The sequence below is a fragment of the Rhopilema esculentum genome, chromosome 21 (genome assembly GCF_057945365.1).
Source record: "Rhopilema esculentum isolate cy_ngs chromosome 21, ASM5794536v1, whole genome shotgun sequence".
NCBI classification, from domain to species: domain Eukaryota; kingdom Metazoa; phylum Cnidaria; class Scyphozoa; order Rhizostomeae; family Rhizostomatidae; genus Rhopilema; species Rhopilema esculentum.
In genome coordinates, this window is record NC_142835.1 from 9,047,170 (window position 1) to 9,065,568 (window position 18,399).

Sequence of the window (18,399 nt, forward strand, 5' to 3'; positions counted from 1 at the left end):
TAAAACAGCGGACAAAACAATATTTAAGAACGGTTTTTATCAGACCCTGATAAGTAATTCATTCCCAAAATCAAGAATCTCTTTTACTTTAACATTTGACCTTTTGACGAGGTCTCCAACTTTTCAAAAAATAGTTCCACTCCACAAAATGTTCATGATTTGCATGCTGAAATTACAGCATATTTTGCTAAGCGGGGTTAACTCCAACCTCGAAAAATTTATTTACCAATCCTTCTATAGTGGAATTCCGATTTAGGAAGCCCCCCATAACCACCAGAATTTGGTGCCAAGGTAAGCGTGCTTTGAAACGAAAAAGGGACACTATTTGATAAAATTTTAAACAAGAAGAAAGCTGCAATTGAAGCCTTCATTGAAACAAAATTCCTTGGAACAAAATTCATTTCAGGGTTGAAGTTAATACTATGTGACCCATGCCTGTGTTACTGCTTCAATAATTGAAAAACATATCTGCTTTGGAATGAAGAATAGGGTGCTGTTTATGATTATTATATTACCAATTTAATTTACTTTAAAATTTGTTAATTTCGAAGGATTTTCGTCTTTTTATTCGTTTCTTGGAAACTTGCAATGCTCCAGCCCTAAACAAAACTCGTCTGCAATTCATTATATAGTCGTTCAATAGACCTATGCAGATACAAGTCTTGTCTTGTATCCACATAGGCTGCAGATACGACCTAACCCGGGTTGATCTCTTTTTAATGGTATGTAGTATTTCTTTCATCAGCCATGTAACCAGGCTAGCAGATACGGACCTCCTGAAGTAGCCAGACTTGTTAAATTGCATTATAAGTCAAATTTGATGTGAATGTAGACAATATTCTTATCATCACAATTACCTATGGCATAGCTTCTTCAAATTAGCTTTCAAAAGAAGGAGATTTCCAGCATTTGAAAGGGCTTGATCACGAAATTCCCCTACTTCCCAAGACCCCATCAAGCTAGGCGTGCCCTGTTTGTCTTTGCCATCCCAAATTCTACCAACTCGGCTACGCTACTGTTTCCAGCTAATCAATCTCCACTACCACACCAGGTCCTATACAAACACTACTCGTTGCTCCTTCTGTGAGCCCTAAAAACATCGCGCAAAATAATCGCCCTGCCTTATTGATACAAGATTACCATTTTTTGTTAACAATATATTCTAAATACCCTCAGCAGATTAGTGGTACTAAATATGTTTAGTAATTTTTAAATAAAGAGAAGTCAGGTAAAGAAAATATTTTTAATGGATAAGACTGCAAAAATGGCCAGAAATTGCTATACAAGAGTCAATTTACAAAAAACGTCTATTAACCAGGGGCGCATTGGCTGGGGAAGGTTGAGTTGCTATAGCCTTTCGCATAGCACCATATCTTTAGCCCCCCCCCCCCCCCCCCAAAAAAAAAAATTAAACTACCATCGCATCCCATATCATAAACCTTACAACACATTTAAAAAATAAACTTTACTGTCGACAAGATTCTTTTAATTCTCGGAACTAGCATTTCTATGGAATCGGAAAACACCTATATATTCCAACAATTCTGCGACACCCCTGAAATTTAGGAGTCTTTAGCTGAAGCGTTTGCGCTGAACAATTTTTGAAAAAGGACTGTTCTGAAAAAATGTATCAAGAGTCAAGTAGAGACTTCTCAAGATGTAAAAAGTTCCATTTGTGTCGCTATTTACCACAGTTTTTGTCAACACAAGCTTCATCAAGGGACGAGAGAGAAAGTAGCAAAAGCAAGCTTTCAGTATCAGAGGAACACCCTATTTCAAATATTCCATTGCTCAAACAAAAGCAACAAGATATGAAAAGCTACGTGCACCTAAAAAGACGAGAAATTAAGAGCTCAGAAATACTTATAAGAATCCAAAATATGTTTTTGTCCTTTTAAGGTCATTTTTTCTTTTAAATTAGAGTTCTAACAAAAGGTTTTATGCGTTTCAGACGTTCAGGTGTTTCCCTTAACTTAGACCCATTCGTTATATTTTCGGAAAAATAGCTCTGCTTCAAGTCATCTTGAAAACTCAATTTAGTAAAATATTTGAAAATAATTAAATAAAAAAAATAAAGAAACATACCTTTAATTTGTGCAGTTCGATAAGAGAATTTGTGAATTTGTACAAAAACAAGAATACACCAAAATATCCGACAGTTCAAGCTATTTATCCTTTGAGAAACCGGAGAGAATACAATTCACCCCTGCATTCCGGCAACTTAGTTAAGAACAACTCTTGCTACAAAATCCCCGACGGGAAGACTCGAGCCCCAAGGCATCCCTGCTCAGTGCTTGGAAAAACAACATTTCTCCCTGTTACGCAACTGGCCTACGGATATCGAACACAAGAAAACCGCGTCTGATCCCATGACTGGAGAGAAAATATATGTCAGGACACGAGCGACCAACCCGATAAATAAACAAATAAAGTGGTATTAAATCAGTTGCCAAAACAAATCCCTAAAGAGAAGTTCCTCCTTTTTTCAAATTTTTCTTTCTTCATGAAATAATCCATAGTTAAAACTAGACAAACAACAATGCGCTTTTCATTTTCTGGAACTGCTTTGAATCGAGATCAAATTTCAAGAATTCGGAAAAGGCAAATAGCAGAGCGGTGGATTGCCACAGGTTCTTTATATATCAAAATTGCGAAAAGAATTCTAATCTATTGTTTAAACCCGTGTTATCACAGTGAAAAATCCCACATTTAAGAGAGGGCATTGAAAATTGCTAAAACTAAAACAAATTCACTTATTCCATAGATTGATCGATCAATTAAAGAAAAAAGATAACAATGTCAAAATTCTTTCCTTCTTGCAATTCAAAGACGAAACAAGCTGGCTGGATAGGCCCTTTTCCCAGAGTGAGTGTCTATATTACCTCACAACAATAAATGCGATATTGTTGCCTCATGGTCTGATAAATCTTTCAAATGAAGATCTGCTAAAAATCATCCTCTATGGCCATGAAGAATTACCACTCGAATCAAATTCGAAAATTCTCCCTGCAACGCTAAAATATATCCAGGCCGCTAAACGTTTTGAATAAATTGGTGATACAAACAACATATTTTCTCTCTCCTCTCCTCTCTCTAGAAATAGTTTCTATTTATTCTTTTCGTTCATTTTGTATCTTTAAATTGTAGTTAATTTAGTTTTATATGTTGAATGTGAATTACCACAGGGTTGCTATGTATTCCCATGCTCCATGTGGTGTCGTCTGGTAAATTTGTGTATGTTTTTGTAAAATTTTAAGTGAATATAAAAAAACAGCTACGGGTTATCTTGGAAAACTTCGCAAAACACATTCACTGTTAAATTTGAAAATTTTCCAACAGATTCCATATGAGTGGCAAAAGGGCAGTACCTTCGGGGTTACGCGCTGGCTCGTCACATCGTAAAGAAACTACAGTTGAGATCAGTTTATGAAAAGCAAGAAGACAGTACCTCTTTGCGGGATGTGACAAAAACCCTTTGTCAAAAAAAGACAAAAAATCACAGGCTCAATATGATACAATGCCAGATTACCAAAAGTTGAGAGCCAAAATCAGTTTGGATGGCTTTTTTTCGAAATTGTACCAAAACATCTAGAAACCTTAAACTTTAACCAAAAAGTGTACAATAAATTATTTCTATTAGAACAAGGCTATCACTTTTCGGCTCTAAAAGCTTGAGACGATACTTCCATCACTCTCTCCACCAAGTGGGTCCAGTACATAAAACTACTTTGATAAAACTACTACTCTAATATTGTCTGGTTACTTTCATTTTTAGATTATTTCAATTTTTGTGTGATTGTTCGTTGTGACTTCTTTGTTATTTATTGATAATTACACATGAATCTTAGAATATATATTATGTTTTACCCTTCTAATTACATTGATTTTTATCTGGCTATGTTTTGATCATCTCAAAAGGGTACGCGATTCTAATTAGTGCACAGCTCGTGCTGTCTACAATAGGTTTCCAATCGAAATTAAAAGAGGCTTTACTCATTAAGCGATTATTCATACAGCTTACTACTATACAGAAGGAGGTAAATTGCCATTAGTTAGCAGTAGCTAATATCATAAATATAAAATGGGTTACGGTTTGAAATATGCCAAGTAAACTTACTTTTGATAAGGTGCACAACCTCGACATGATTGGAGTTTGCCACCATTGTGCCATTTACCTACGAAGAAAAAAGTGACTTTGCATCAGTTCCGATGTGTTATGACTGAAAAAGGATACTTTGAAGAAAAAAAACAAAATTGAAGGAGTTACTTGCATAATCAGATCAGCGAGATTTTTATTGAATAATACTTGCAAATCCAAACTATGGATCATTGAGGGTTAGACAAATCGTGTTTGTGTACGATGTATTTCGTTGTTTTAGAACCAGGGTCAAATCAAGGTTGTTTGATGGGGGAAATCCTGTACTCCATTGGCCATATCGCAGGCAATCTGTAAAAGTCTAACTGACTTTGCATATTAAGTGATATCTTATGGCTTTTTTTAAGGTTATGTGCCAAAAATCACTTTCATTCTATTACTGGGCTATTTAAGCACAAAAGTGTTTATCTAACTCATTGCTTTCAATCAATTATTCTAAATCTCTCAAAATCTCCTATCATTGACATGGTTGGAAATGAAGTCTCTCCCAGTTAAGATAAAAAAGATAGCCCACAAAAATATGGTTACGACTTGACCTTATTCAAGCCTAAGCAAGAAATTTCAAACGAATGTGGTTACACTGTCTTGAAAGATAAACTGTTAAAGCAAAATTGTATTTGTGATGCCACCAACCTTGATGATTTTGTCTCCAACTTTAACACCAGCTTTGTTTGCAGCAGAATCTAAAACAAATGTGTATTACATTTATAACAAGTTTAAGGCATCTTAATGTATACAACCCTTGAAATCATTGTGCTAATGAATATTCAAGTGGCTAGATACTACCGGAGTTGAGGCAGTCCCTGACTTCGTGCAAATTCATTCAAGTTTTATACCTTCATTAAAAGGTAAAGGAAAGTCCCGTATTCGATGTCGGGCGTTGGAGAATACGCTGTTAGGGGCGCATCGTCCTGAGCCACGACATTGTGTGGTAGGGCGACCAGTTCCTTTCCACGCCGCTGCAGACCCCTTCATTAATCACGTGTATAGCGGTGATATGAATTTATATGAATTAGAAACATCTTTATCATTTAAAGGACGTCTTTTAGCAGGGTGCAATATTTCAAAGGTTGGGTATGCCAGGCACCGCGCAGCCATTGGGCTGGCAGGGGCTATAGTCCCCCCCCCCACTTTTTTGCAATAATAGGCTAAAAATGTTTTTGAAGGTTTACTCTAACGCAACTTTGGATAGTTTACTCCTATGTAGTAGCAGTTCTTCTTGACTGGGAACCTTTTTTTTATTTTCTAGGTGTTTTATCTTGTTTCATGATATGATGCATTTTCTTACTTTGTTAGCTTGGTGTTTTGTTACCCTCAAGCTAATTTTATCTATTTTTATAGTAACTGATATCTTCTCTGAACCAGACTGTTTATAAAAATTGAGTAGATATAAGCAAGAATTTTCTAAAAGGGGCGTTTTCCGGCGTTCTGGAGGGCATGGCCTGAAAAATTTTTCAAACACAACCAATTCAGCCTCTCCACTTTTAAACTGGTGCGCAGTCCCTGGGGTATGCTATTCAATCTTCTGTGATACCAAGTAACTTCAGCCTAAGTTATAAGGTATCTCATCAAAGCGCATTTTAGACGGAGGAATCATCCATACAATTTCAGAAACTTTCAGTGTATTGGAAGACGTTTTTGGAAACATAATGGCCACGATTCATAAATTGTAATGTAATAAGATATGAACATAAATTGAAACTTCAAAATAGATTGATAAATGGACATCGTGACAAAATTAGGTCTCACAAGCCAATCACTTTTTATAAGGTGAGTATACAATTTTATGGTGACACAGCCTCATATGAATGGGCATATGAACTCGAAGAAAATAATATGCCAACAAAGTTGGTATAAGCATCGCCGAAGCATTATTGGCAATTGTTTTTAAGCGGCAAAGGAATAATTGACATTCGAAATTTAGAGGCACAATCCTTCGAGCGGCAAAGGGCAGAAATATGATTATGTCTAAGTGTTCATTGCAGAACATTGCCAGACAGACACAAAGAAACCTAAATTTTCGAAAATGGGCATAATTTGGAAAGTTATATTTTGACAGCTTGTAGCATTCATTATGAAGGTTTTAAACTGTAGTTACGTTGCGCCGGTTAACGGGGTTTAAGTTTTTTTTCTCGAAATATCATTTGTTTAGAAAATAGAAAAAGAGAAAACGAGGCAGTTTCTAATCAAACCATGATGTAGGTCCAGTTGAAGTTTGAGTCTCTCGGCTTTTCTCGACCTACCCTTCAGATGTTTCTTACTTCATTTTTCATATTGTTATTGACGTTTCATTTAAATGTTTCATATGCTGTCCAGTTATTGCGTGCATTCATTGCCAACAATACAAATATAGAAAACGTGGTTGAATATAAAATAGTTGCAGTTAATCTCAATCTTTATCTATTGCCAGAGTAATCAAACCCTGTTTCTTTTTATTCCCACAGCAGTTGAAAAAATTTGCATGCAAAGAAACGCAGTAAAGTAAATTGAATTCAACTCACTCTCTTTGACGGACTGAACATAAACGGGATTTTCACCACTAACTGTGACGCCATAACCGTTCTCGTCGCGATGGAGGATAACACATCTCTGCACATATCCACCTGCAAATGCAGAAATTAAAAGTGTTTTTAAAACTTTTATTAGCAAAGTAGTGCCTGTATCTATAAATAGAACAATTTAAGAGAAGCTTCAGCAAAAACATGCATCATTTGGAGCTGGAGAATCAAATAATTTTTTACATAGCTTTTAAAAATATTTCTTATGTTGCCGAAAAACAACGGTTTGTGACCAGGTTGGAAGGAATTCTCGCAATCATTCACAGAACGATACTTCAAAACATTAAATGAATATCTTGTTCTTGTGAAATGCCTTTTATGCATGTGCACAAGTTTAGTGTCAACATATAAAAGTTTACTACAATGAAATTATTGTTGAAATTTATATCAGATAGAACTGCCAAACTGCCAACGGTGCTTTATTTGCAATCTTAAACAACTGGTTCATTGCATGGCAACACATCGTTTCATACCGATATTTCATACCATTGTAGTTGGAGTCAATCTCAATAATTATACTCTTAATGGAGCATTAATCAATTTCACATTCTTTCATGGCCTAACAAATATGAATTTATATAAAGAGTCGTAATACAGTCCTTTAATAACAGCCAAAGCCAAGCTATTCTACCAGATTGTTGTACAAACGTTGTACAAACTCCCTTAATATTACGTTGTAGAAAATCCTCAAATCACTTAAGATTCTATTAGACAACATGGACTACAATTTTAAGTGTACCTGTGGAATACTATAATGTAAAGTAACCCCAATGTGGTGTGTTTAGAGAAAAAGTCTGACAGAGAAACGTTCATTTTTTAAGCATGGACTAGATCCTTCTTTTTGCGGGGGGGGGATCCTCCTTCTTGATTAAAACTTGGCTATCAATGGATCATACTTGAAATTATTTGAAAATCATTTTACAGACAGTAATGCAGAACAACTTAATTGAGTCAATTAAATCAACCACTTCAACTGCAATCTTGCAAAGCATTGCAAAATATTGGAGAACTGACTACTTAGTAAAACCCATCTCACTGATGATCCTCCATGCCTATCGAAAAATTTAAGCATATTTTAATACTATATCGAATTAAACAGAGGCTCTCGCCATGCTTTCTTCATGGGCCCAAATCATGAGCCACCAAGTGAAACCACAGGAAAACAATAAGAACAAAATGCGTGACACATAACGTTCACCACTAGACTACGTTAAGACAACGTCTCCAGACACCAATGTAATTAATTTAGCTTACAAGCATTATTCCTCAATTAACATGACGGTTATTTAATATTAGTATAAACGTTACACGTAATTCATTAACCAGGTTCCATAAAAATCTAGGCCTGATACATTAGGACATAATTTTATAAAAGTAATGATGTTTATTCAACCATCTTACGTAATAAACGGACTTTCAAGCGAACCTTCTGAACTTGAGGTGGACTGGCAAACTCACTTAAAGTATTGCTTTTCTATTGGGTCTACGAGAACGTGCTTGATTTTGAAGTAGGTTGTAAAGTTTTTCTCCACTTCAAAAAATGTCATGAACGACACAATATGGCTATAAATTCCGGAGTTAAACAATTAATATTCTGCTATCCTCGAGACATTTCTTCAAGTAGAGGGCATTGAAACTGCCTACGATTTTATAAAGTATTAATACTAAGGACCGCGAGATGGGTTTTTGATAACAATATACCAGATTCAGATCAACCTGGTTTGATGACGTCATTCGGGAGACTGGTCCCGAAATGTGCTAAACCACATCTTCAAAGACTAATTCTTGGACATTCAATGAAAACAACAAGTCTTTCAGGTTTTTCTTTCAGGTTTTTTTAAATGAGGTAACAGCACAGGAAAGAAAATGAAATTCTCTGCAGAAATGAAAGAAACAGTCGACTCAAGGTCTAAAAAAAGATAGTTTCCCGCAATTTTATACCAAACTGTTAAAAAAGAGTTCATGTCAATAGACCTCAAAAATAGCATTAATTCTAAACAGTCTTATAAGAGTTTTTTGTTTTTGAATGTACGATGGATGAAGCTGGTAGGTTGTCGTCTGGCATCATATCCACACAACATGATCAGAGTTGCAAATATATCGGAACCAGCGAAATAAATATATTCTACCAGTATATTCTAAAGTTCATAGTGAGAAAATAAAGGCATTTCTTTGTAGCATATTTCAAAAGAAAAGTTACAAATCTTTAACGTTACAAAACAAACCCAGATTGAGAATTCCTAATGAATGCTTTGTGTAAAATGCTCACTATAAATCTTCCACTAAGCAGAAAGCTTTTGTCTTATGTAATAGGCTCCCGAAAGAAGGTTGTTTTTGCAGCCTAAGAAACTGACGCAACAAAGGGGCTGGCCAGGAAACAAAACAGGCCAGAAAATACGGTGGTCAAAAGATCGAGTACCATAAGGAAGGCCAGAGCAAAAATGTTTCACCCCAAAGCCTTGCCATGTTTCAAAGGCTGGTTTGGAAAAGGATGTCAAAAAGAAGAGTAATGTCAGAAGGAATTATCAGCATTCATCAGGTGATGCATGAAGCTGAAGCTGTTAAGAATACAGAGAAAGTTCACATTTATATTACGAAAGTAAAAAGGTGAAATGTAGCAGTGAAGGTTGCCTTGCGTTACGAAGTTTGCGAGAAAAGCGAATGGTACTGTTTCTTCAGAATGAAATAGATTGTGCAACAAGGAAACAATTGCTAGCTGTTGACATTATATTTAAAAGTATTAGCACATTATTGTTATTTGTTATATTACTTGTTCTTGAATACTCAAACGCCAGCAAAAACTAGCGTCGTGTAACCATATGATCATAACTATATGAAGGAAAAGTAAGAAATCTGTAGAAAATCCAGCCCCTAGTGCCATAATCTGCCTTCAATTCTTTTCGTAAATAAGACGCCTCTCACCATCACCCAGCCTAACATTGCTAATCTGAAATGGCAGCCTAATTTCAAAATCTTTCAATGAAATCGCATTAATACCAAGTCAAGAAACGGGCCCTTGAAGAAATAGACGTTTAGGGAAACGGGCCATATTTCGGGCCTTTTGAAAAACCGATTCGTCCATAAAACATTGAATTGCATTATTTGTAGCAAGTTATGCAATGGATCAATGCCCCATTTTTATATCAAAAGGTGCGCTGACTTGTGTCACCTCGTGCTCAAAATATCTTGCCTCTTTCTGAAATTGACAACAAACGATAGCTCTATCAATGCCTTGAAGAAAAGATTTCTGTGGATTTGGAATGTCTGATTTTATAGCATTGACAAAAATTCTAAACCTAACCACATATAAGGGAACTTAATTGACCATTCCAAAACATGCTTTCTCAACAAGTCGCTACGGCTTCAACAAACACATTTGCGTGGATTTCTTCTTTCTTGAAAGAGCAAGGATTAACGAAAAAAGGCCTAAGAAACTCTATATGGGAGGTGTCTAGAGAGGAAAACAGTGCACATAATAGTGGTTTGTTCGTTCTGCTTCTCCGAATGCCGTCGTCTGCATATTCATTGGCAGTTTTCCATTTAAGCAAAAGTAGAAACAAACTACAGTCAAACAATTCTCATTTCCCTAATGCCCAAAGTTCCTCCATTGTATATTAACGAAACATTATTGTTGTTGGGAACCTGAACCCGACCAGTCTACCATACATGATAAGGCAATGGCACAAGGTGGCCGACGCAATACGTTCACGACGGACCAATCCAATGTCCAGCGTACACATTGATATTCATATATTTCTGTGGGAAGGAGGAGAAAGCAAGCAACATGACATTGATTGACGATACCATTTGAAGATAGGGGTGAAGGGTGCAGAAGGGGACCAACACGCGTTCTAATTAACGGTACTTCCCCGGTTCCTCAAAGCCCAGTTTAAGGCAACTTTTATTAGGACAAAAGGGGGCTTTGGGACCAGTAAGGAACCTACTGATCTATTCAAGATTGTGCTACGGTAATAGCACAGGCCCATCTACCCCCGCTTCTAAAACTCTCTCACTGCGATGTTACCCCTGAACGGTAATTAATATATGCACAAGCTAGAACAGGTTCCATTTAAACATCATTACAACCTCTGTAACAGCTGTTTGGCGTGTTTGTGGCGATGTGGCTCTCGGCCATTCTACAAAATTGCTGATAAAAACGATAAAGTTAATGGTTTTCTATCTAAACGCGGACTTGCACTAATTAAATGAGCTTATCTGATCGATGTGTAAAAACAAACAACTGAGATAACGAATAATCAAAGTCTTTGAATCTGATGCAACTGTAGCTTGACCACACATCAAAATTGGTGCTTGCATCAAAATGATATTTCAGTAATAGCATATTAAATAAATAATGATATCGAAAATTATTTCAAAACTCGAAATATAACAAGCAACTAAACAAAATAAAAAACAAATTACGATCAAAATATGAATGTTGGGACCAAAAACTAGCACCAGAGAAATAGACCCTACCAACGTGTAAGAATTTGGAACTGAAAAATGCAAATGAGTGAGTATTTTTCCTTTCTAGGCCTTTCTTTTGCAAATTTATAAAAAACATCAAATTTCTTTTGCCTAAGACTGACTTAAATCAAGCATAAGAGAAGAAGACAAACTCCTGCACAATTCAATACAAACATTCTATAAAGCAGCTTTTAATCAATGCTGATGGCTCGACTTAGTAAAGATGAAACGTCAAATGTGACGTAATAGAGATGATCCTGTGATACGATTGTTTCCTGCTACACATCATCTATCTTTCCAGCACGTAGGCTAAAATGCTTGTCTACAACTGTTGGTCACGTAAAGAACATGCTTACAATTGATTACAGAGGAAACGTAAATGCTGGTTAGCTTCTCTCATACTCTAAGATCACTTGAGTCCCTGGTAGATGTGACTGCCATTCTCTCAAGGGTTGGAAGCTATATAGACTTGTACCATGATAAAATAAAGAAGTATGCTATTTTATCTTGCTTATACTATGATGGAAGGCTCAAAACATGTGCCCGCAGTCGTGATGCACCATGATCAATTTATTTGCCCACTATATAACAAAATCAAAAAGTCAGATTCTTCGTGAACGAGTTAAGATATTGTTCAAAAAGCATATTCATAGGACCCAACGATACGAGACCAAAAAGATATGGCAGATAATTTAGAAGAAAAACGATGAAAACAATTTCAAGTGAGAATTTGACATGACAGGAAAAAGGATAATGTTATTCTGATTGACTTTCAGATCTTATCAAAAAAAATCTTGTACATCTGCCAATTTTAAATTTCTAATCAGACCTTTGGGTTGTTGATCAAATAGAGGAACAATGATGAAACTGAATCACAAAAATATAGATACGATGTGAAAAATCAAAATAACATGAGCAGTGGTTTGAAACCCTGGCATTTATATCCATATACGGGCAACTTTAAAAGCTCAGCAACCATTCAAATGAACAACCGAAGGACGATGATTTGGTTGTGAATCAAACAGCGAAGATGAGCAGAATCAGAGTAGTCAAGCAATTTCAAGGCGAACAATTTTACGGCCTAATATACAGTGATGGCTTACGGTTGGACGGTTTCTAAACTATTTGTCAATATACCACAGTTCGGAAGCTACATTCAATAGAATGAAGTCAAACTAAGTCGCTTGAAAAATTTCAACTATGTCGCTAAATCTGTTTGGGAAAAAATTACAAAATGAAAAAACGATCGAAATAGTATAATACACCTAGATATAAACAGACTCTGCATTATTTATGAACGAACACGACTGACCTTCCTGGGCTGGCTGCCTTCTTGTTGACGCCATTTTCACATCGAAGGAGCAAACATTCAGCTCCGATCGCTAAGGAAAAACAAAAGAAGTCGAACTTTATTCTCTGTCCTAAATGGATAATATATGATAGGCAACCAAGCATTCGGTAGTCGTATTATTGTGGCAGCCATATACGACGCTTCGCAGATTCATTCAAAAAACAAACAATGTTATTGTATCTTATATTGAACGCTCGTTTCATGCGTGAAGTGATTTATTCAAGCAGTGAATGTACCAATTTGTAAACTATAATATGACAATCAAAGCTCAAAACAATATTTATGAACAGTTTAAAACATACAATTTAGCATTTGAAGCTAAAATATAAAGAGTACTCTGTTTCACAGGCCAAGTTTCTGATTGTTTTGTAAATTCTTAAAACAAATATTACACTTTACTCGCATATAGCGTTAATCTCATTCACAAGTAATGGGTAAATGATATCACATTGCAGGCCAAAAGTCGAGCGCTTAACAGAGACGCATAAATAAACAAAGATACAGTGAAGTAGAACCAAAGTAAATATGAAAGGGGTAAAATGAATAGAGAACCACTTTGGTGATTTAGAGCGCAGTTGAAATGAACTAATGACAACAACAGCATCAAGAATGATAATAACGATAGGAAAGAGATAAAATGTATATAATTATAATCATGATTTAAGGATAACCATTCAAGGATAACCAAAGACTTAATATAAAGGTAGGCCAATTCACGATTTTCGATGATAAATTAAAAAAGAAGAGTTTCACTAAAGAATATTTTAATACACAGAGTCATATTTAGAAATAGTTTTAACGATAATGTGAGAAACCATCTATAGGCAGGCTCGTTGCTTGCTATTGTATTTAAAGGGGGTTACCAAGCTCAATTTACCGACAAACTGGGTGCGCCATCCTTTTTTTGAAGACAAGTTTGGAAATTTGCCGACTAAGCACCCTTCTAGATGGTAAAAAAATCCTCGTTTTTGCAATGAAATTCAAGAGGGGTGTCACTCTCTACGCCACCCCCTCCCCCTGCATCTAAGGTAAGGCATAGCCACGGGCCTGCATCTAAGGTATTTAGGTCGGCGCTCCCATTCCGTACTGAAATAAATAAAGTAAGCATACTCGTAACGGTGAAGTCAAATTGCAAGTTCTCTGCAGAACTTCGCAAAACTATCACACTTAGATGCGATAATTTACCATATGCTATTTTTGTCGATAAACAACGAGCATTTGACTATCTTGATACTTAATGAAAAATTCACATACTGTGTTCAACAAAGTGCTAGAGGTCTTTTCAAGTCAGCTGGGGGTTGGGCCTAGTGGGCCTAGTAGGCCTAGCAGTAGATAGACGCTGTCAATGTAACGTAACACTGCATATCAAGGAACCGAAAAGAATAATGGTTTTGTTCAAAGCCCATAAAGGCGTTTTCTAAAATGCCAACAGGTGTATGACGTCACTGACATGTGATAAAACAAGCTTTTTCTTAGAACAATTGATGTCAGTAGTCTTAAAACCACCTGCACAATCAACTAACATGGCCATTAAAAACAGCGTTTTGAAACATCGAGGCTCACTTGAAATGTGTATGTCTTTAAAAAGGATAATGTTGTTCTTTGCTTCTGATAACGCTCTACTAATTATAAAGAGGCAAAGCTTCTGGTTCAAACCAAAAACTTGCCACAATTTACTCAATAGTCCATACAAGGTTACAGTAAAACCAGGAGAGAAGGAAATTCCCTTTGAATGTCCCTAAATATTTAATGAGATAGGTTGTAAACAAAAAAACTGGACGTTTTGCTCATTCAAGGAATAAAGAAAAGTTTCAGCCAATGACAGTTCTCTTCACTTCCTTTCTGGAACTGGTTATTCTACATCTCAAAAGAAAATTGAGATAAGCAGAATCCAGACTTGAAGGATATTTGCATATCTTTGCACCTGTATTTTCTCAGAAAGTTCATTTGCTTGTACTCATTATGAAGAAGTTTGAGTATTATGAAAATTACAAGAAGGCAGGTTTAAAATTGAGAACAAAAGGGTAGCAATTCTTGAACCATATAAGAAAGAATGACTTGCATTTTTGAAATTTATGCACACACTCCATGTTGATAATAATAAAATATAAGGAGTCAAGGGATTAGAAGGTCATGGCGACCTATAAAACCCTTAACAGGCCCTACGAAATAGATTACAAAAGTGTATTAAGTATAGGAGTCAGGGAGGAGCTAAACAGTTTTCAGAATACTTGGAACAAAGACTAAGATGAATGAGTGCATGGTTTGAAAACTTCTAGAAAGCACTGCTAGAGGGTTAGAGCTCACTCAATTTCCCACATTCACAGCACCTACCCTAGACAACTGGGAAACAGCATTTTTATGACTAACAATACATAAATCACATCAAGAGGCTGCTGCAAACTAGACCAGGGAGTGTGGCAACAAATATGTGACCAAGAAAGTTTCTTGACTATATTTGTGGTTAAATCAATATTTGTAGTTAATATTTGTGCTATCAACTATATTTGAGGTTAAATCTCGCATCTCCAAGTATGTGAGAAGCAAGGAAAAGAAATAAATGTATAATGGATACCTTGACCAGTTAAGTGATTCCAAAATTATAATCAAACTAGCAAATAACAAACACACAGAAACAATACCATAAAACAGCAAAAGAGTACTGAGTAGCCACAAATTCTTATATTTGAAAAAATCAAAGACAGCTTTTTGAGAGAGTATAGGAGATTCTGGAAAATTCCATGAGCACAAACAACTGCTTAATCAAAACTCTTCCACAATAAAAATCTGAATGACTTTTACTATAATATTTATTTATTATAGATTTTTCATTTCCCTTCTTTACAAATTATTTTTCAATTTGAAAGACCCATCAGCATTAAAGATATTCTCAGCCTGCAAGAAGCCATCAATACTCAACTACCCAATAAAACTCAACCCACCAAAAATATTCAACTGACTTATATTAGATAGAATTCTACTTGGTATATGTGCATAGCAAGAGTGACAAAGCCATATATGCCCTCCTTAATATGGGTTTGCTTTCTTTTAAACTTATTAAACTGTGAAAATATTTGTGTCAGCTTTGAATGAAGTTCAACTTATTTTTAAAAAGGATAACATCTGTAAAACAGGTTAAAAAAATTCACAGATGCCACGAAAACCACATTACTGAATACATCATGAAAATTGAGAAATGGATGCCATGAAAATTGAGAAATGGATGTTTTACAGAGAAAATGAAATTGATGTAGTGAATAAACAGTTGAGAAATATTTTATTTAATGGATTATAAAATGACTTGTGCCTCTCAAATCAATGTCAAGAGTTATAAAATTTTAGCTATGTTATAACAGATTGGAATAATCTGCATTCCTTTTATGAGAAACTTTAGAGCTCTATATCAACTTAACCGGGCCCCTTCTATGAAAATACACTTTTAAGTATGTACTTGTTATTAAATTCTTGGGAGATCCATTTATGAAAAGCCTACAAACGGTTTTGCAAACTTATTCAATATATAAATAGTAACCCTCCTATTGAAGAATTTAATGTGAGCAAATAAATAAAAACTATAGAATAAAACATGATCAAATGTACAAATAATTACAAAGGTGAATAAATTTTAAGGTATTTAGTTATAAAATTGACTTTTTGATTAGCAATTTCATTACTTTTAATCACATGCCCATCCAGATGATTAATTTAATATTTAATCAGTGAAATTTACCATTGCCAAGCTACCATTGTGTTGGGGTAATCAACATTGATAATTATTATATAAGTGATCAATAACAAGGACTGGAAATTCTAAAATAACAAATGAAATAGGCAGAAACACAGCATTGATAATAATCACATTCCATTCAGTGAAAGCTTTTCTTTTGGACTGTAGCACTGTCTGATTACACTGATGATGAATAACCACTGCCAAGAGACAGTGATGGTAACATAATTCTGAAGTTTTATCTTTCATCAACTAGGACATTCTTCAGAGGCATAATCAAAGAGGGTGCATTTGTGTGTGGGAGCAGTTTTACCCCAATAAAAAACAATAATAATGATTTTGCAAGAAGATTTCATAAGTGCTTTATCACTAGCCCTCTCTCCCAATCCAATCATTGTCCATTTAGTTAAACTCATCAAATCAATAGTAGCAATGATTTGTTGATATAAAAAAGTATAGCAAGTTAATTTTTACATATTTATAGCTGAAGCAATAAAAGTAAATCTCTAATCTTGCAATCCTTAGAGAAAATCCAGGTTAAACCATGTTTTTAAACCAGAAATTGGTGATACAACATGATTTTGCTTTGGCCTTTGTGACAAAAAAACTTAAATGAAGTTATGATAGAGAAAATTTCCTAATGCATTAGGCTCTATAGGTTTAATACATAAAAATGAAAAAGATATAATGGTAACTAGGTTTGTCATTTACATATTGTATGAGATGTCTATCTCACATGGATACTATGAATATTTATAGATGATCCTATTTCATAGACAAGTAAACAGAAGCTTAGGTTAAATATGAATAATAAAAACTGAAGCCTTCTTTATCAATTAGACATAAGATGGATTAGGGCAAGTTTTTAAAAAGATGGGACTAAAGTTAAGTTTCCCTTATATCAAGCCCCTGGCTGAAGGATTCTTGATAAAAGAGGATCGGTTGGGCTGCTGTGGAAACCTTGCATCATAGCAAATTTAAAGTCAGTAGGGCTGAGACAAACAGAGAAAGATTTTTGAGTCCTAAATCGTTAATGTTGTGCAAGATTTAAGAGGCACCTTACATAGAATGTCAAAATGTGGATTAATCGAGGCTGGTCGGAGTTCAAAGCTGCTTTTGACCTTTGTGGGATATATAAGCTTACATCCAATTTAATGTTTTTAAAAATCATGTCATTCGTATTTGTCGTGGTTATAAACGTAGCTTCAAATCTTTTAAACGAATCTGACAGTTTTAGCAACGTCAAGCGATTATGAAGTTATAGTTAATGTACTTGTATGGCTGAATCTTTGGGCGATACCCAGACCAGTTCACAGGAAATTTGTTGACCAAATCTAACTGCATACTGACCATGGCGATTAAAGATGTGGTCAAATACATTGCGCGACAAAGACTTGCTAAACGTGTCAAACCATTCCCGTAAAAATCTACTTTTTACCATCAACGATACCTTAAAATCAACAGGGTTCTTCGAAATTACTGCAACAATTCTATGGCCTAGGCTTCTGCCATTGTTTTAATTTTAAATACAAAACGTCAATCTTTTTATCTTTGACGAGCAGAGAAAAAATTTACAGGCTAAAATCAAATTAATCTACAGTAAAAGGATAGGAAATATTTTTAAGATGAAATCTGTTTAGCTGATTCGATAAAAAGGATCTGATTTCATCTCGTTGCTGGGTTCCGGAAAGCGGTCACGGTCTTCCCTATAATATCAACATTGAAACAAGCAAACATAAAACTTCGAGTCTCACCTTATCAACGCGTTGAATTCAGTTATATGCATTCTGAGTTGAAGTTTCTGGCAGCAAACTTTCCGATCAACTTTGTGTTATGTGATTAGGCTTCTTGAAAATTTGTAGATCCAGAAGCTTTAAAAGTTGCTACATTCAAATTTGACTTCAAACATACAAGGAACTGCCCCTATTTTCACCGATAAAACGATCTGCCGATAATTCAAACACATAAATACCGTGAGAAATGTTGAATATCAAGCTCCTTGCAGTGTTTATCGTCTTTGCTAAGAATTCAGATTAAGACGTATGCATATTCATGCAAGATCAATAAAATAATAGCGCAAAGATCAACAATAAAAACAACAGCCCTCTTTTGTAAAATTCACTAGTATGTGCACTGCAGA

General features: G+C 35.2%; 1 protein-coding gene across 3 annotated transcripts in view; it reads right to left on the reverse strand.

Annotated features, from left to right (window-relative positions):
* LOC135684764 (rho guanine nucleotide exchange factor 11) overlaps positions 1-18,399 on the reverse strand; it is a 78,036-nt gene extending 59,637 nt beyond the window's left edge. For all 3 annotated transcript variants that reach the window (XM_065200417.2, XM_065200415.2, XM_065200416.2), the window contains exons 1-5: positions 18,014-18,399; positions 12,494-12,563; positions 6,658-6,759; positions 4,790-4,839; positions 4,118-4,175 (exon numbers count right to left, since the gene is read on the reverse strand). In XM_065200417.2, the coding sequence (XP_065056489.1) occupies positions 4,118-4,175; positions 4,790-4,839; positions 6,658-6,759; positions 12,494-12,527 (244 nt within the window). In that variant the 5' untranslated portion in view covers positions 12,528-12,563; positions 18,014-18,399. The remainder of the gene's footprint in view (positions 1-4,117; positions 4,176-4,789; positions 4,840-6,657; positions 6,760-12,493; positions 12,564-18,013) is intronic.